This window comes from Vipera ursinii, assembly GCF_947247035.1.
Source record: "Vipera ursinii genome assembly, chromosome: 6".
Taxonomy (NCBI): domain Eukaryota; kingdom Metazoa; phylum Chordata; class Lepidosauria; order Squamata; family Viperidae; genus Vipera; species Vipera ursinii.
In genome coordinates this window covers 22,221,567-22,242,012 of record NC_139515.1, presented here as the reverse complement: position 1 = coordinate 22,242,012, position 20,446 = coordinate 22,221,567, and the positions used below count along the sequence as shown (strand labels likewise).

The 20,446-nt window shown below is 36.5% G+C and overlaps 1 protein-coding gene across 1 annotated transcript in view; it reads right to left on the bottom strand.

The window, feature by feature from the left end:
- Nucleotides 1–579: 579 nt before the first annotated feature.
- SLC13A1 (solute carrier family 13 member 1) overlaps nt 580–20,446 on the bottom strand; it is a gene marked incomplete at both ends in the record, with an annotated part of 38,725 nt that continues 18,858 nt past the window's right edge. Inside the window, 12 exons of the mRNA XM_083365811.1 lie at nt 580–723; nt 3,235–3,372; nt 4,621–4,782; nt 6,944–7,053; nt 7,752–7,855; nt 9,053–9,154; nt 9,266–9,364; nt 10,123–10,242; nt 16,998–17,161; nt 19,873–19,921; nt 20,013–20,064; nt 20,163–20,350. Of these exons, the coding sequence (XP_083221937.1) occupies nt 580–723; nt 3,235–3,372; nt 4,621–4,782; nt 6,944–7,053; nt 7,752–7,855; nt 9,053–9,154; nt 9,266–9,364; nt 10,123–10,242; nt 16,998–17,161; nt 19,873–19,921; nt 20,013–20,064; nt 20,163–20,350 (1,432 nt within the window). The remainder of the gene's footprint in view (nt 724–3,234; nt 3,373–4,620; nt 4,783–6,943; nt 7,054–7,751; nt 7,856–9,052; nt 9,155–9,265; nt 9,365–10,122; nt 10,243–16,997; nt 17,162–19,872; nt 19,922–20,012; nt 20,065–20,162; nt 20,351–20,446) is intronic.

The window sequence follows — 20,446 nt, the reverse complement described above, 5'->3', positions numbered from 1 at the left end:
TTGGCAGAAGCTGGGATGAGTAACAGGTGCTCACTCTGTTACGCAGCACTCGGGATTCGACCCACCAAACTGCCAACCATCTGGTCAACAAGCTCAGTGTGATAAAGTATTAGCATCTTGGAAGAAGATGGGACTGGGGGACTTACTAATAAATTAAAAACATCTGGTTCCTAGCGTCTACAGCCTGTTTCTCATACATTAATCTGTCTATCTGTCTGTCCATGTATAATTCTTCTACTGTTATTCTAACAATCATACTATTTTATTTTATGGCCCCAAAACAGGGACAAATTATCATTCATAATGAATGTGCATAATGTACAAATGCCATTTTCTAACTCTGGCGAGTACAGTCTTAACAGGAAGAACTGAATGATCATTTGTACAGATTTACTTTCTGTTGCATTATTCAGGTTGTAACATTCTTGCTTTGTGGATTTCCAGCCAGCTGAATCAGTACTCAGGACAAGAAACCATGAAGCACAACTTATCCTAGATCATAGCTGTAGTGTGCCATACAGATCTATCAACTAGCACCATCGTTGGGAGAAAGAAGGAAAACAATCTGCTCTTCTTCCTTTAATGTACACTAATATTAGTAGCAGAAGGAAAGGGTGCCCAAGCTGGATATGTATGGAGTTTAAACAGTGGCTGTGCCCATGTCATAATGGCGAGCATCACAACAGCAACTCCAATGATGTTTATACCCAGTCCAGCTTTAACCTAAAGAAAGAATATGTACATATATATATTAAACAAATGAAAAGTTAACAGAAAGATCAATTTTTCTAGAACAAATTTGCAAAAATTAAGTGATATAATAATGATTAAAAACTATTATGTATGCATGGATAGCACTAAATTTGAAATAGAATAGTCAAAAGAATATTGCTCACTATTTCCTCAGACTAATTTCTAAACACTTGTTTTCTCATTTTTAGATTTCATTGCTGGAAGGTATGATGTGGATGACCAGATGAAAACTGAAGTGGTATATTTTAATAGTTTGACTTGAACTAAAGTCTTTAGTAAATAGGCTCTTTTGGCCAGAGAAGTTTGTTGCCTGTACATTGATAATACTGCATTTCAGACCTTTGAATGAGCACCACTGGGCTTCCCATAGAGGCAGGATAAGGGGAGGAAGGATGGAGCACTATGGATTTTGCAATGTATACTGTGTGATTGTATAGAAATAAAATGATTCTAACAAACTGTCGCAATGTTCCAACCCACTTAACCTCTCCAGAAAAATCCCTTGGTTTGTCTTTTCAAATATTGCTGAAAAATTCCTGTTGATCCACATAGTCTGATTGAAAGTATCAGTGTAAACAACCAAACCTATTTCAGTTTTTTTCTGTAAACTTGAAACCACACTAAGTAGTTCCAGAAGATTAGATTTTTCCCAAGTACCATCTATAGATAGTTGTTCTTCTTTAGAAAGGAATATTTGCAACTGGGTAGAAATTATCGAAAATCTGAGTCTCCAGGGCAGCAACTTTCCAAGAGAGGTTACAGTGCAATCTCTTTAAAAGTCTGTCTCTAAATATCATACATGAAGAGTCTTCAACTCATTCATGCAACTCCCACCTACTAGAGCTTACCAGACATCATAAGTAGTGGTCTAGAGAACAGCAGAATTACCTCATTCTTATAAATGCTTTGTCCACTTCCCCAGACTTCAAAAGCTAAATCGCAGACTATGACAAGTTCTGCACAACCTATGTTGTCGAGCTTGCAGCAGATGGAAAGGACTTCATATTCAAACTTTGTCATAAATCTGTTATAATGTGTTACTGAAGAGAAGCTGAGTCTGTTCCCTGAACTAAGTCTGAGCAACCTACCTGTTACTACAAAAGTTCTGTTATGTGCTTCATGGCTGATCTAAGGACGATGATAATGATGATTTGTTGCATTCCAAAAAACTGGGCAGATTGCAACATCAAATATAAAATTTAAAACAATTAAAAACCTATCACACAGCTTAACAGCCTGGAAAAAAGAACCATAACAGTACACACGTCTGAGAGGGGCTCCACTAGCACATTAAACCCAGGTCTAGGAAGAAAAGCCAGGTCTAAAGAGCCCTTGGAACCCTAAGAGGATGGATGGCATATGCATCTCTGGGGATAGGTGTTCCAGAAGGTAATGGCTGCAAAACAGAAGGCACACTTCTTTGGTTCCTTAAGATTACAACATTTAATTGAGGGGACCTGGAGCACAACCACTCTGCCTGAATATACTGGGCAGGCAGAAATTATCAGAGGCAGGTGGTCTCACAGATAATATATGAAGGGCTTTCTAGGTGGCAACTTTAATTGCAGCTGGAAGCCAACTGATAGCTAGTTCGGTTCATGTACTAGTAATATTAAAAGGTAAAGGTTCCCCCGCACATGCGTGCTAATCGTTTCCAACTCTAGGGGCTGGTGCTGATCTCCGTTTCAAAGCCGAAGAGCAGCGCTTGTCCGAGGATGTCTCCGTGGTCATGTGGCCGGCATGACTAGACGCCAAAGGTGCACAGAACGCTGTTACCTTCCCACCGTAGTGGTCCCTATTTTTCTACTTGCATTTTTACGTGCTTTCGAACTGCTAGGTTGGCAGAAGCTGGGACGAGTAACAGGCACTCACTCTGTTACACAGCACTCAGGATTCGACCCGCCAAACTGCCGACCTTCCGATCAACAAGCTCAGCATCCTAACCCACTGAGCCACTGCATCCCTTCTAGTAATATTACAGAGGAGTAATAAGAACTGTCTGTTATGGCACAGCCCACTTCAGTTTGGGCCAGCTATAGCTTCTGGATGGTCTTCAAGGGCAGCTCACCTAGCGATACATTGCAATAATTCACCACAGTCAATTGCATCAAAGGCTGCTAACAGATGACATAGCACAAGGATGAGGCACCACTACATCCAATCTCTGTCAAAGGTCATAGACAATGAAAACTTAACTGAAACTGTCCAGGTAATCTATGTCCTCTAAGATCCTCTGTAGCTGCCATCTAACCACCTTTTCCACAATCTTCCTCACAATATTGGAATATTGGAAACTGGATGATAATTGTGAAGGATATGGGGGACAGTGATGGCCTCTTGAGAATTAAAGTTTCTTTGATGCCATCACCATCAATACATATAATAGATACCATTATACTTTCTCATGTATTATCATTATTGTTAACAATGATAACATTTGAAAAAAGTTCACAAATTATTCTTTTCTTACTGTTAACTTACCATATCAATAACTTTCAGGTGACCATAAGAAAATACAATCGCATTGGGTGGATTTGCTACTGGTAGCAAAAATGCAAATGATGTACAGAGGGTTGTTGGTATCAAGATATAAAGAGGGTTTACATGGATGGCTTCAGCCTATTAGACAAAGAGATGCCAAGAGAAATTCAAGATTATTGGTTAATATTTGCTCACTTGAAGGACACATTTGATCTGAAATTGGAGTCTTATAAATGTATTGAACTACAATTCCTATTATCTTCAAAATGAACCTGCTAGTGAGGATGATGCAAATTGTAATCCAGCACATCTGGAAAGCACAGGAAAGATTAAAATCCAAGAAATAATATTACTACTGTAATTATTAAATGAAAATTTAAACGATACATCCCACTTAAAATAGATCATTACCAAATCTTTACAACCATTGTTGCTTATATTGTTTATATTAATCTTCCACATGGAGGATTGTGATTTGGAATGTAAAATCTATAAATGATCTCATAACTTCTTACTTTTTTCTGTATTTTGTATAATATTGCTCAACCTAAAAGGGAATCTTATGTGTTTCTAGCTATGAAGACTGATAATTCTCTACAGTTCCAACTAAAGATTCCTTAATCAAAACATCCATGATAGGCCTACAATTTTGTGATATGTATTAGCTATTTGCATAATATAGAATGCTTTCATATTCTGATATAAGTACATTCTCTATTACAAATGTGAAGTAATTTAATCATAACTATAAGGAGAATGCATTTACAGTAAACTCTGGTTGATCTTAGCTGACCTCAAAAACTAAGCACAGTCAGAGCTACTTAATAATTGGATGGATAATAACGCGAAAATCTCAGGGCTATTGACTGTCACAGGAATTAGAGAACTGTAGATATATTATGAAAAAAGTACATAAAGATACTGAGGACAGAAAAATCTCTAGATGTAGAAAATTGTACACCACCCAGATTCACTGTGAGTTGAGCAGCCATATAAATTTGTTTAATAAATAAATATAATGTATGAATGATGAATAATGTAAATACTCTTTTAAGATGTGACCTTAATGAATCCCTAAATATCAGAAAAGCAAAAACATCAAGCTTCAATTATGCCTTTGCTAAGGTGTGAAATAAATAAACATTGATTACTTTTCTTTCCAAACTTATTATAGCCCACAAAACAAAGAAAAATCCTATTATGAATTATTCACAATACTTTACTCTTGTAGTCTTGAATTAAGTAATCTTATATACCTAAGCATTCTCTGTTTCTCCATTTGCTGCCATTAATTCATATTGAAAAACCTCTGTTTTAAATCCAACCACATAGTGATCTTTAACTACTATTAGATCAGCTGTTTCAAACCTAAATCAGATTACTTACCAAGGGGGCCAAGATAGGCAAAAATATAGTGATTGTAGCAGGATTGCTGGCTACTTCAGTTACTGTGGTCACGATCAAAGATGAAATGAGAATTATTAGCCATATGGGTAGTGATCCTAATGGGGTTAATTTGTTTCCAATCCAAGTTGAGAGTTTTGAGTCCTGTGAAAAACAATAATTGCTTAGTCATCCATAAATTTAATTAAACAATTTGTGTAAATGTAATATTAACCAAATAACTTCTTAATCCAAAAGATCAATATGGAAATAGAATGGAGATGAGACCCATTCATGCAATATAATTTGCTTTTCCTTCTAGCAAAATATATTTATACCACATAGAATGCTCAGCCTGAATGAGTTGATATATTTTAGTCAAATTTGTATAGATAATCACAGAAGCTTAGATGCCAGGTCTGACACGTTGCATCCATATCTGTTTTATTTCAGAGATTCTTGATGTGTGTGGATGGTCCTTTAATATGTTGATGAGTGTGAAAATGCTCAAGTGAATATTAGGTTGAGCCAAGTTTTACCAATAGTAAAATACTAATTGGAGCATTATAAAACAATCCTAATAATATACTCGTATCATTGGGAAAATAGTCAAGGTAAGTATGTTTTGGGTCATCTCTTAGCTTCAAGGAACAACTTAGGTATTTTTAACCTTAGTCATGTTTAGTGTAAATGGGCCCACATGAAGAATAAAATTATCTGTATGTTCCAGCATTAATGTATACTTAGAATAGATCTAGTTTAAACAATTATCTGACAATTGCACACAGCTAATCTCTCTATCTAAATGTTAGAGCATTTCTTTTCTGTCATGGTAGTCTGAACCAGCATTCCTCATTGAGATTTGAATGATTTTGATTTTTAAATGAAGAAATAATATAATTAGAACATAAGTGTGACATTGAATTGAGAAGAAAATATTTTAATTCATCAGTAGTATCAGAACTTGTTTATCATTGGATTGAGATTACAATTTTGGTGTATCAGAACAAATATTAACATCCAATGATAATAGCACCATGATTATAGACTGTACCATAAAACTACGGTATGTTTTATTTCTGTATTTATGTTGGCACATAAACCATGGTCTACAAATTCAAGATACCACACCACAATCAATTTTTTGCTAATTTGATTTCTATTCAAAAACTAATATCATGTAACTTTTCATTAAAAACCTAGTGCATAATAGACACCAACATATTTCTAAAATGGTGAAGCTGAGCAAATGAACAACCTTTTCTGCCATATTGGTTTGGTGTATTGTGCAGATGTAGTCAGTATATTACATAGACATATTTTTGTATCTTTCACAGCAGCAGAAAAACTTGTATAGATCTGTTACATTAAAGAACAGTGACTTTCTGACTGTATTAGTATATAGAGTAGAGGTCCCCAACTTTTTGTGTACCAGGGACCGGTACCATGGAGAAATATTTTTCCACGGACCAGAGGGGGTGTAGCTTTGAATACTGCCTGCATGCTGAGGATAGAGCCTTGCTTGTTTGGTGTGGCCTGCTTGCTGGCATGCTACAGACTGGAACGAGTCCATGGACCGGGGGTTGGGGACCCTTGATATAGAGTATACAATTAGTATACCATATTAGGGACTGTCTGACTTAGTGACCATTTGCAGTTATAATGATGATAAAAGCATAAGTTTGCAACCAATCCTCGCAATTACAACCTTCACATGACTACAGACAAAGGAAAGCTTAAAAGATTGTAAGTGCAGTTATAGTTTTATTTAGCAACTGCTTTGTTTAACGATCAAGTTGATTATCTGAGTTGTGATCACTAAACGAGGTCTAGCCTCCATATAAGGAAAAATTATGCTTATTTGAGGAACCTCACTGAAAGTTTTGCCTACACTGATTGCAAAAACACATCAAGCAACCAAATAAATTCCAGTACTGTATTTTATGAAACTGGGTGACTGCACAACATATCCAGTCTTTTAATGACTGAAACTGGAAAATTCTGCAATATATTACCAATAGGATATTCTCATGGGAGACTGGAGGTCAAAGTGCAGGCCACAAGATATATACTAAGCACGAAGAACAGATAGCCTTTTTGAGGAAACAGCTTCTGCATATTTTTCTTTAGACAGCTGAGATGATTCTTGCAGATTTCAATAAATTTAGTGTGCCTAAATGCAAACAATTTCAGGGATAACATTTTGCCGTTAGATAAGTGACAGCAATAAACCAAATCACTGAAAGATCACTGTCATTCTTTGCATTTCCCTTGTATGGAACTACCTATACCTTATAAACTGAAGAAATGGTAAAAACTGCATTACCTCACAGCCATCAGCCAGCGCAAACCCACCGCCAACAAGAATGGCAATTTCCCAAGGCATGCATGCTTGAAATTCCTTCCAAGATATCAGTGGACTGTAATCAAAAACAACTGAAAAGGCAGAATTTTTTTTTTATATTAGTAACTATAGAAAAACTTACTGCAGGCATCCTTTTATTATTCTTCCACTTGATTTTAAACATATTTTCACCCAGATACATCTTGAAAGGTCTGGTAAGGTGGTGGTGAAAAAAAGTCAAGGCAATGGGTCCAGTGGAGTATTTGCAACCACCATTTTGGTTTTTTTAAACATACCTTCATGTCCTTTCTTCCCCCATCGGTGATTAGAATAACACATCATGTTCATATGATGATTATATTGCCTATAATCTACAATCTACATCTCTAGCCAGGCTCTTGGCTCAACAAGAACAAGAAAATCTGTTGAGTAAACTTCAAATCCTGCACCAGAAAATATTATATAATTGTCTACAATGCCCAATGACTGGGTACAGTACATACATTTTACTAAGTATAAATTGGGTAGTAAGTTTCTTTACTTCAGAGATGTGTTTTTTCTGATCCACTGAACTTCCATTCTCTTGGAAGGGGAAATCTTATTAGAAATAAATCTCACAATTGATTTGTAGTATGCATATTCAAATAGCTGTATGTAAACATTGTAGGCCAGATGAATTTCAGAAGTATCAAGTATGTATGTATTTATGTGTGTATGTATGCATGCATATGGTTGCATAATTTTTCTAAATTACAATTGCAGGAAAAATGGTTAAGGAAATATACTCAACTGTTTTTTCCATTTGAAGTTCTAGACAATCTTTTTGCAGGAATAATGAAGAAGAGGAGCCCAATTAGTAAAGCCACTGTTGAATCGGTAGCATAGCCTGGATATCTAAGGAAAGAGATATTTACTTAGAAAATAAATATTATAAATCTAGGAAAAGACTTATCTGACCAATCAGAGGCAAAAAAAAGCAAATTCTTCAAATTCTTCACTGAAGATTAAGAAAATAACTAAATAGTTTCAGATGTAGCAGCAACAAGATGCCTCTGCTTTATTGAATTCTGAATTTTCTGTCATATCAGACAGCGATAAAAAAATCTCAGGGAATATGCAGAAGCTTTGAAAATGATAGCTGTAACATTCTCAAGGCCTTGACAACTCTCTTAGTAGTGCTATTTTATCATCACGAGAGCTCTAAAAACTGCCTGGCTTTCATTTAGGTATCATGGCATAAAATATGTAAAACATATTCATAGATATTAAGGTATTCTGCAGTGTCTATAAAGAAAAACTAATGGTAAACCTCACATGAACCATTCTGTATGGGATTCTTATAATTGCACGTGTTGCCATGGAAATTTCCTGGAACTAAATGTAAATAATATTTGGGGGAAAAAATTGGAAAGAAGATTTTATATATGCACACACATACAAAACTTCATATTTAGTAGCATATGTAAATCAGCCAAATGAACTCTTGGAATATTCACATGAAATTTCATGCCAGAATCAGAATATAATGGTTATTTAAAACAGCTAATAAGAAATCATAATTGTGGTGAAAATCTAACAGAGAAAAATAAAACCATAAGAAGGTATTATTATATTCCAGGTAAAGAAATGACTCTTACATAATGTTTATTTAATACCTTCAGCTTAAAAAAAACAAAATATAGTGATTCTTCAAGTTCATCTAAACAAACTAGATATCCTACTCTAGATGCAAGGCTAAATGGATAAAAATGGACTAAATAGAGACAGACCCCAAAAGTGTCAGCTATCCAGATACCTACAGTACAATATTTTAGCATATATATAACTTGATTCATTCAATCATTTTTGGTAGTGCAATAGAAAGTTAGAATTTCACTTCCTCTGTTTCTAGTCAATAACAATCACAATCTTCTGTGATGCTTGTGGCCTTCTGAATACCAGGGGGAAATGTTTTTTTTTTAAAGGCATTGTCTCTTCTTCTACACATTCTAATAGATGTTTAAAGAAATATTTGGTACTACTATCTGGATTTTTCCATATATAAAATTATAGAACCTCCTAAAAATTGTGCAGCATGGCTTATTGACTTACTCTGGAAATAAAGCAGACCAGCCAGGGATGAATCCTGGATCTCTAGTAAACCATAACAGGGCCATCAGAAGGAACAGGACAAGAGTGACAACTTCAGGGTAGCTGAAACAAAAACATCATGTATTGACCATCACCCTTTGAACTGATTTGCTTTGATAGTATTGTAATATAGCATTTGTAATATTTCTTTTGTGTATTAGCCAAATGCATTACCTTATTGGGCCAAGTTTCATGTATTCTTCTTTGATTACTTGTGCTGAAGCTTGTTCTCTAGATGTCTTTGCTTTGCCACACTGGAACATTTCTTTAAAGCTGAAATGAAAAGTGAATAGATATAGCTTGTTATAATACCTGTTCACCAGAAGATAGGTTCCACTTCTGATGACTGACTAAAGAACTTCTTGAGGACCAGGTTGGTCCAAAAGAATGGCTGGCTTTCTTTCTTTGAAAGATCTCATGGGCAGTCCAACATACTGTATGTGTAAGATCCAAAGAAAGAGAATGCCACAATGTCCTGTGCAATAACTGACCTGCCTGGGAGAGCAACATGAATAATGGACCAATGCCCTCTATCCTAGCAAAGCAGCAAGGCAGCTATTAGATCACTGGGCAGGATGTTTTCCATTTATAGTACATAGCTCCAATACTTTCCTATGATTCCTTGTTTGACGTAACATACTGTCTGACTGCGCTGTCACACTCTTCCTAATGGTAGGGCTAGTGCTAATTTCTGCTTTGCATTATAAAGTGATTTGCTTTAATTTCCCATTTGCATTTCAAGAAAATATAATCCACAATATTTTTTCTTGTATCCTCAAGCTATTTGCCTTCACTGAAGCATATTATATCCACTACATACAGAATTGTAACCCAGCAAAAAGATACATAAGAAAAACAATATTTCACTAACTTTTCTATACCTTCATTTTTCTCCTTCCTCTATTGTTTTCTTATATTTATTTTTGTACATATGCTCCTTGGGGACAGAGATTTGTTATTTCTACTCATTGTAAACACATCCTTACACAAGATGATATTACTTTGGACTCTTCTCCCTTAACAGTACTTACTTGAAATCCAGAAAAAGCCACAGAAGCCAAACCCAGGACAGTATTAAAATAATAATAGTGATTGGGATGCAAAGAATAAACCAGGATCCAAAATTGATGCATTGGCAACCGGGATATCGTCTGAAAAAATAAAAATATAAATGAAATTTGAGTTGATTTTGAATATGAACAGAAAGATGTTTCTTAAATCAAGATCCATGATAGCTACACAGATAATAAACCTTAAGAGAAAATCTATCCAACTTTCATCTTAATAGATGGCTACCCTCCAGGAAGTAAAAATGGAATATTCACTATCACCAATTTAGATTCTTGCACCAATTGGCCTGATCCATGGTGGAAGTATTTTAGAATGCCCCAGTCACTAAAGCAGAGATGACTTCTTTTAAAATTATCTTCTATCAGCTAATTAAAATTCTTTTAGATAACACTTTATATGAAGATGGTGTTTTATCTGTTATCAACATACTTTGTAGTGGATATGATATTTTGTTAAAAATGTTTTTACAGTAATCATTGTTAGCTGTGTTGACCAATATATATGAAAGGAAAAATGGAAGAAAAGACCTCTCAATAGAAATCCATCATCTTCAAGCCTCGTAGTTCCAAATATCGAATTACATGGACTTTGGTGAGCAAACATGGGTTTGTTAAAAACAGACCATGCCAAACTAATCTTATTTCATTCTTTGACAAAGGGACTAAATTAGTAGACCAGTGAGATGCTGTCGACATACTATACTTAGACTTCAGCAAGGCATTCAACAAAGTAGAACACAACCTACTTCTTGGTAAGCTAGAAAAATTTGGGATAGAGAGAATCACCACCAGATGGATTTGTAACTAGTTTATAAACCATACTGAATGAGTTGTCCTTAATAGTACAACATCTACATGGCGGGAAGTAAGCAGTGGGGTGCCACAGGGTTCCGTCTTAATCCCAGTACTCTTCAATAAATGACTTACATGAGGGAATAGAAGGGGAACTCATCAACTTTGCAGATGACACAAAGCTGGCAGGAATAGCCAACACACCAGAAGACAAGCACAACATAAAATTTAATGTGGAGAAAAGCAAGGTTTTACACTTAGGCAGCAAAAGCCAAAGGTACAGGTACAGATTAGGTGAAATCTGGCTCAAATACAGTAACTGTGAGAGGGACCTTGGAGTCCTAGTGGACAATTGCGGCAGCAGCCAAAAAACCTAATACAATTCTTGGTTGTATAAAAAGAGGCATAGAATGAAAAATCATGTGAAGTATTAGTACCATGTGAAGTATTATAAAGCCTTAGTAAGACCACGTCTGGAATACTGCACACTACCACACTATAAAAAAGATGTTGAGATGCTGAAAAAGTGCAAAGAAGAGCAACTAAAATGATTAAAGGGCTGGAGACTAAAACATACTGTATGAAGGATGGTTGCAGGATTTGGGTTTGGCTAGTCCAGAGAAAAGAAAGACTAGGGGTGACATGATAGCAGTATTCTGCTATTTGAGAATTTGCCGCAAAGAAGAGGGGGTCAACTTATTTACCACAGCACCTGTAGGCAGGACAAGAAACAATGGAAACTGACCAAAGAGAGAAGTAACCTAGAACTAAGGAGAAACTTCCTAACAGTGAGGACATTTAACCAATGGAGCAGCTTGCCTTCAGAAGTTGTAGGTGCTTCATCAATGGAGGTTTTTAAGAAGAGACTGGACAATCATTTGTCTGAAATGGTATAGGGTCTCCGGCTTGAGCAGAGGGTTGGATTAGAAGACCTGCAAAGTCCCTTCCAGTTCTATTCTGATTGACTGAAGTAGTCAGAGGTTCAATATCTTATTCATGGTAACGTCTCTTGTATCATATTATATTCTCATCACAGTAATGCCCCCTGAACTCCAACAATCAGTAGCTTAACAAATGCAGATATACATTTTGTTTCATCATCTGAAAAGTTTTAGATGATTTTTTATTAAACTCTTCTTGGAACAAAAGATTCTGTCCTGATCTGAGAGATATAAATTAAGAAAGGTAATACCTTTTTATTGTATTAGCTGTTTTATTGAAACTTTACAGATAGTCTTTGACTTACAACACTGAAAATATTGACTTTGTCACACTTACAGCCGTTGCAACATCCCCATGGTTGCATGATCAAAATTTGGATGCTTGACAACTGATATTTACGAGGGTTGCCGTGTCCCTGGGTCATGTGATCACCTTTTGTGACCTTCTGACAAGCAAAGTCAATGGAGAAGCCAGATTCACTTAATAACTGTTTTACTAACTTATTAACTGCAGTGATTCACTTAATAATTGTGGCAAGAAAAGTCATAAAATAGGACAAAATTCACTTAATAAATATTTAACTTAGCAACAGAAATTTTGGGCTCAATTCTGGTCGTAAGTCGACGACTAGCTATATGTTGTTTCCTTGAGATGGTTAAACAAATTAATCTTATCTGATATGGCAGAACACTCTGGCTAGCCAAGGTGAACCCTTTCAGGAAATGAGGTGATGAATTCAATTGCAATAGAAAAGGTCAACTGCATACTAGATGAGAACTAGAGTGATAGAGTGATTAAAGGTGCTAGACTTGAAGTAGGGGTGTCAAACTGGCGGCCTGTGGGCCAGATGTGTCATGTGCAGGCCATGCCCACCCCAGCTCCACAAAGGCAAAAAATGTCATGATAGATCGCATTACATCAAAATACATCACATGACACAATCGAGTTTGACACCTGCGCCCTATACCATTCCATAGAAATGGCTGTCCAATCTCTTCTTAAAAGCCTCCAGTAACGGAGCACCCACAACTTCTGAAGGCAAGTCATTCCAGACTTCCTATTTTGTCCCTGATAGAAAGAGCTATATGCACATATAGTTTATTATGTCAGGATTCTAGCATGGAATTATATGGAAATATGGCTAGTCTGAAGTGAATATACATCTCAAAATATATATTCTTAAAATGTAAGAAACAGGCCTAAATAGAAAAGGTCCAAGCTCAGCTGCCTAACCAAAGCAAACCCTTCCAATGGAAGTCTCTGATTACATCATCATTATTGCCTACTTGAACAAACTACTTGCTCAGCTAACTTTTCACTAATAAATTCCCAGGCTAAAAAGAGTCTATCTTTGCCCTTAGGGACCTGGACTATTAGTGATATGAAAGAGAATTGGAGTTGTTCTTTTGAACAACTCCCTCCCTTTTTAGCATTCTTTCATGGTGATTGTCATGCACTGTCATTTTAATTAAGGAACAAGCTACTGATGTATAGCTGCAATGACAAAATTGCTCTATCAGGATTTAAGATGATCTCTCTGCAACAGAGTTTTTATTATCTTTTTTTTATTATCTTAACAATGTTCTTAGGAGTTTAGGTTATGTAAGTTTCAACAGAAGGATATCCTTCTCCCTCCCTCTCCACAACCCCCTTACAATAAGAACAGCAAAACTATATCATACCTAAGTGGAACTCAGAAGACCAGCTGTATCAGGGGTGTCAAACTCAATTTCATTGAGGGCCACATCAGCATTGCAGTTGCCCTCAGGGGGCCAGGTGGGTATGGCCAGGGTGGGCGTGGCCTACTGGGTGGGCGTGGCTAGAGTGTGTATGGCCTACTGGGTGGGCATGGCCAGCTCTACATCATTCGCATCAAGGGTGCCTATGGGGGCCCGGGCAGGAGTGGGACAGATCTCTGGCAGAAGGAGGGTCTCTGGGCCAGGGCCAAGGCAGTGGGGGCCGTTCCCTCACTGTTTCCAGGATGGCTTCACGGGCCACATGCAACCACTTCGCGGGCCGGATCTGGCCCCCGGGCCTTGTGTTTGACATGTATGAGCTGTATCATGAGCTCTATAAAGCCTGAGGATATTAATGCAGTTTAGTAATAATATTTCTTTATCCTGGGCATTCATTTTCCTTCTGCTGAGCAGCTGCTCAATTCATTACTTTCTACATGCCTTCTTTGCTCACCTACTTCCAATTCCACAGCTCTCCATCTTCTGCCTTTGCCCTGAATGAATTTTCCTTAGAACTTCCTGTTTACTCAAACTATTTATTAGAGCCTGCCCTATAGGTTGTGTATTTGATTGCAACCCCAAGAATGTACACGCATCTTAAATTATGAGTTGAGAAAGCAGTAGCTGCTTGAATTCATTTTTCTGCCCTTCCCTGCCTCCAACAAGGCAAATCTGGACTCCTAATTATTATAGACTCAAAGAGAAAAGAACAGGCAAAAGAAATAGATGAAAAGGAAGGGATTTATTCATTAGTTCCTTGTGTCCCTCCCCATTTCTTGAACTTTCTTTTTAAAGCAAGAGTTGGAAGACCAAGACATTTGGGAAAATCAGGCCAGAAAAAGCAGCCAGTTATTTAATAGCCTTTATGAACCAATTAATATGATCAAGCATATGTCTCCAATTGGAAACATCTAATGGAACTTTGCTTTTATATATGATAATGGCACTGAGAATTTTATATGCTCTAAAGTGGAAGACTTACAAAAACCTGCAAGGGAGGATGGATGGTGATGCTGATGGTTGGTAGAGATGGCAAAATTGACAGCCTTGATGAAAGGAAAAAGTAATTTCTATTTGGAAACCATTATTGGACTTTTTGCAAGAAGCTGAAAGAAGTGAAAAGCTGATTTTGGGACTTGATGATTGGTGTTATATGGGATTATCAAAATAATGTAGATAAATGTTAACCAGAGTAAGAGTTTGATGTGTTCTTATCTCTATATCTGTACCAAAAAAGTCAGAAGTCCTTTTTTCAATTTTCCTCATTTTTTTTCTTCTTTTTCTGTATTTTTATTCCTTTCTGAGCTGAACGTCTATGGAGATTCTTAGTCATCCAGGTCATGGTTGTCCCAAAGGTGCTTTTTCAAAAAGGCAACTGGACTTTGTCTCAAAGGTGTTTTTTCAAACTGGACTGTTTTTCCCTGAGGAAGACATTTCGCTTCTCATCCAAGAAGCTTCATTGGTTCTAGCAGGATGGTGGGGGTGATGGAAGGATTAGCACTCTCTCAAATGACCAGATGACTGCAAGGAATATAAATCCTTCCATTCCCCACCACTTAGTCAGAACTGAAGATGCTTCTTGGATGAGAAGTGAACCATCTTCTCATCCAAAGCAAAGTCCTATTGCCTTTTGAAAAAGTACCTTTGGGACAATCTTTTCTGAGCTCTTTTCCTTTTCTAATTTTTGTTGTTGTTGTTGTTGTTGTTTATCTTTTAACATTACATTTTTTGGGAAAAATTATCTGTCTGTATATATGTCTCCAATAAAACAGTAGTATTGTAAACAGCTATAACAATTATCCTAGAGCCCCCACAAAGCCAATGTCATAATACTATATCATATATTAATACGTTTTTGCAGCTCTCCCTAGGTAGTATATGCAACCCAAGTCCTATTTTTGTTGGGAATTAATTTGAATGGAAAATGCACATACCACCCCCAGTTATCAAGACAAACTCACACAAGGAATTAGAGGGGAATACGGATTTTGCTATGGTCCCTTGCTTTCTATTCAACAAGAGTTTAAAATGTTTGTGTCTTGGCTTATTTGATCATAAGCTTTTCTTTTATTGTTTTGAAGTTCCTATGATATATTCTTTTATGTACAATTTGGTTTGCAGTGATGCAACTTTGAATGAATTACAAGTGGCAGACAGACAATATTCCTGGCAACTGGAAATCATTTTAGCAGATTAGAAATCCTTGGGATGTAGAGTGAAACTGGCAGAATGTTCATGATTGTTATCCATATCTAAGGAAAAATATTGCAGTTTATGTTCTCTCTCTCTCTCTCTCTCTCTCTCTCTCTCTCTCTCTCTCTCTCTCTCTCTCGTGTGTGTGTGTGTGTGTGTGTGTGTGTGTGTGTGTGTGTGTGTGTGTGTGTGTGTTCAAGTTATTCACCACAAAGCTTTACCTGTGAATGACATTTCATGGGGCCAAAATCATTTAGGATATATTTTTGAAACAGCTCCAGTATTTTCAAATGTATTAATAAAAAATGGGGAGGAGGCGGGAAGGAATAGTAGCCAATTTGACAATAATTATTTCAGCCAAGATTACAGATTTGTTATTCTGTCATCCTGATCTGTGTAATGCCTTTTATATCTATTACACTGTGTTTTTATGAATGTCATAAAATTTACCATGACTGCTAGTCCTGCTGGCAATAATTTATCTCCTATTTGTATAGAGTGTAAACTTAGCAGTTAAACATTTGAAGAATTGGGAGAAAATTATGGAGGTGTGCTCTTAATATGAAATGAAGGTGAGCATTCCTGCCCACAGGTATCATAAGGAGTACAGAAATTATGCCTTGAGTACTTAGAAATGAATAATGATTGTGGTTTATACAAACAGTAATTAATTTTACCATAATTGGTTAAAAAAGGTGATGTGATACAGGCAGGTATTTGACAAGAGCAGGGTGAAGCAAATTACTTAAATGGATAATTATTCTATTGGGATGTATATGATCTGACACAAAGGTCTTTTGAATTAGCTAATTACAATGTGGTAAGCTTTGTGTATGACTAGGGATGTGAAGAATGAGAAGGATTAAGAAAGGGCATTTTTCAATAAAAACAGCTTTGGACACATGAAAAGCTCCAAATTTGAATACAGGGCTCAAGCCTTTTGTCTGGTTAGCAGGGATACATCAGTGAAGAAAATTCTTATTCTGACTTCTTCCCAATAGAACAAGAGTTTTATGATGTAGGATCTCTCATTAGCATTGACATCCAAATGAAGAAAGGTTATATTATTAGAAAGCACTGCACTGACACAACACAAATTAACTTAAGTGGATAGAAGAGCAGAATTTTAAATATTTAAATTTTGGAACAAAACAGTTTAATTAATTTCCTTACGTATTGAATTGTTCTGCAAATATTAAGTTGGTTGACGTCCCAGTGATGGTAGTCAATCCTCCAATGGTGGATGAATAGGCAACACACAAGCACATGAGTTTACATATCATATGGTCTTTTTTGTTCCGGTATTGTCTTTCAGTCTGGCTCAGTTCTGAATTCTGCTTAAGTAAAAATCAAATAAATACAATCAACAATTTTCATAAAAAAAGGTAAAGGTAAACCAGCCTTCCCTAGTTAAATTATTTTTTCCCTGAAAATTCTTCAGAGTTTAGGAAGATCCAGAATAAAGTAACTCTTCCACTTTCCCTAATTCCTTTTTCAATAAGGAGGGGGAAAAAAGGATAGCTGAGGAACATGCAAAAATCAAATCCTATTCCTAAGATTCTAGTTTTCCTTATTACATTTAAGCTATTCATTGTCAATATAAACTCTGAAAAATAGTAAGTTAGCCAAGAATAAAAAACAATGCATGTCTGATGATACTCAAATGTCTATAGTAGCTTTCACTACAAGCACATAAGTTTCATTTTCAAATAAGTTAATAATTCACAACTTGCCCAATAATTTGAATCTCAGTATATTAACAGCCAGATGAAATGGCCAAACTAGAATAGAAATGCCTCTGTTTCTTTTGAAAGTCACAGAAGATTCATTTTAATAATACAGTATTGCCAGATGTCCACTGTCTCCAAACTGATTGATTAAATTATTTCCATATGTTTAAAGAAAAAAAAGACAATTCAAATCAAACAAGTTAAAGCATAACTAGAGGAAATTTGTGGCACATTTGCCAATTTAATCAATACATCTGTCAAAATAGAAATTTCAGCTAGAAATAGAATAAATAGAAATTTTAAAGAATTGAACATGGAAATTAGGATAGAGTAAGTTTCGTACCCATCTCAAATCCAAATGAATTTAAAAAGAAATATCTTGAATTATCAACAGTGAGACACTGGTAAAGCAGGCACAGCAGTGCCTGCATTTTCTGTGTCGCATGAGAAAAGCACATCTTCCTTCCCCTGTCCTGACCAGTTTCTGCAGAAGGATGATTGAGAGCATCCTGTCATACAGCATTACAGTCCGGTTTGGAAGCATCACTGCTTCAGACAGAAAGGCAGTGCAGAGAGTGGTGAGGATGGCAGAATAGATTATTGGCAGTTCCCTCCCTTCCATCCAGGACATAGCATATAAGCATTGCTTGTGTAGGGTCTGCAATATTGCTTACTACTAATAATTATATAATATTATTCAATTGACTATATGTGAGGTGCACAATAAATGTACATGTTGTAATTTTCCATTTTTGCTTAAAGAATAGGCATGTAGAGGCACTTAGATAAGGTATTTTTAGGAAAGGAGATGTAGTAAGCTGGAGGAATAGAGAAGCACTATATACACTGATAAGTGAAGAAGAACTAAAGAGCCTCTTGTTGCAGGTGAAGAAGGAGAGTGCAAAACTTGGGTTGAAACTAAACATTAAGAAAACCAAGATCATGGCATCTGGCCCTCTCAATTCCTGGCAAATAGATGGGGAAGAAATGGAGGTAGTGACAGATTTTATTTTCCTGGGCTCCAAGATCACTGCAGATGGGGACTGTAGCCAAGAAATTAAAAGACGCTTGCTCCTTGGGAGGAAAGCCATGGCAAATCTAGACAGCACACTAAAAAGCAGAGACATCACCCTGTCAACAAAAGTGCGTATAGTCAAGGCTATGGTCTTCCCAGTTGCAATGTATGGCAGTGAAAGCTGGACCATAAGAAAGGCTAAGCGCCAAAAAATTGAAGCCTTTGAACTCTGGTGCTGGAGAAGACTCCTGCGAGTCCCTTGGACTGCAAGGCGATCAAACCGGTCAGTTCTAGAGGAGATCAACCCTGACTGCTCTTTAGAAGGCCAGATCCTGAAGCTAAAACTCAAATACTTTGGCCACCTAATGAGAAGGAAGGACTCACTGGAGAAGAGCCTAATGGTGGGAAAGATTGAGGGCAATAGAAGAAGGGGACGACAGAGAATGAGGTGGCTGGATGGAGTCACTGAAGCAGTAGGCGTGAGCCTAGATGGACTCCAGAAGATGGTAGAGGACAGGAAGGCCTGGAGGAACATTATCCATAGGGTCGCGATGGGTCGGACACGACTTCGCAACTAACAACAACAACATATACACTGATTCAAAGCATACTTTTAGAATAAGTGCACACTATTGTAGAATAGCATATAATTTATGAATAACATACTATTCAATTTATATAAGGTTTATTCCTTATAAAAACTGCCTAGAGTCAGTATTCTAAACTATAAATATGAACCAAAGTGCAGCTATGTTTAACTGAAGCATGCACTTGTTACATACCTAGCTTCCAGATGAAAAGCAGGCATTCTTATAGATAAACAAGGGAAGATATACGGTAAATCCTTTTTAATTGCAATTATCCAGTTTAGATTGACAGGCTCACCTTGTAGATAAGCTACACGCTGAGTTAGCAGGATGTTAGAAATCATGCCACAGACAAGGAAGGGGAGATAAGACAGGAACAAAAGGGGCTTTTGATCTAATAATTGGAGAGTCTGGTTGCTAGGCAGTTGGAAATCATGTGACTAATTCAGACCTATCAACTGGGTTTGAAAAGGAAGGATGTGGCATAATTCTATGGGGCAGTATATAAAAGTCTATGCTGAAATTGATTCAAGTGTGGTGTCTGGAATTAGCAATTACCAAGAGAACTACCAGCCTTTGCAAAGGCTTCAATAGAACTTGTTTTGTTTTCTAACGCCATTGGAGTTCAATTTTTATTCCTCATACTATAACATGTTAATCTGACTGTCATAGATATTCTAATCTTTAAAACAAGGGGGATAAATTATTTTAAATACCTTTTCATTTTCAATGTCACACACAGCATGAGCAGTACCATTGCTATATCTGGAAAGAAATATTTGCAGTAGTAATTATTTTAATGCTAATAAAAAAGGTAAATCATATAAATATTTTGCTCTTTTTCTATATATATTACCCTTCAGCTTTAGTGGATTTCCAGTCAACTGTTTCACACTCACTAATATTTTCTGTGAAAACAAAAACAAAAAAATCCAAATGAAGTTTTCTTTTCCCCCTCAGGTGATCTTTCTCCAAGTGAGGTTAAAATTGGGTTGAAGTTACTTACCTTCAAGTTCCAAGGCAGGATTAGTGGTTCCATTTGCACATGTCGTATCCATTGCATCCACTTCGGCTTCTGCACTAATGATTTGCTGAGCCACTGCCTCTACAATTGGCATTACCATAGCAGCTGTAGAAGTGTTGCTAAGCCACATTGACAGAAATGCACAGCTGATCATAAAACCAAGGGTGAGCCTGAAATAATAGCAAAAGGTCCATCTACGTCTGCTATTAACATTAAACTTAATATAAAGTAATTATAATAAGACTATTAAAAATAATGTGAGTTAG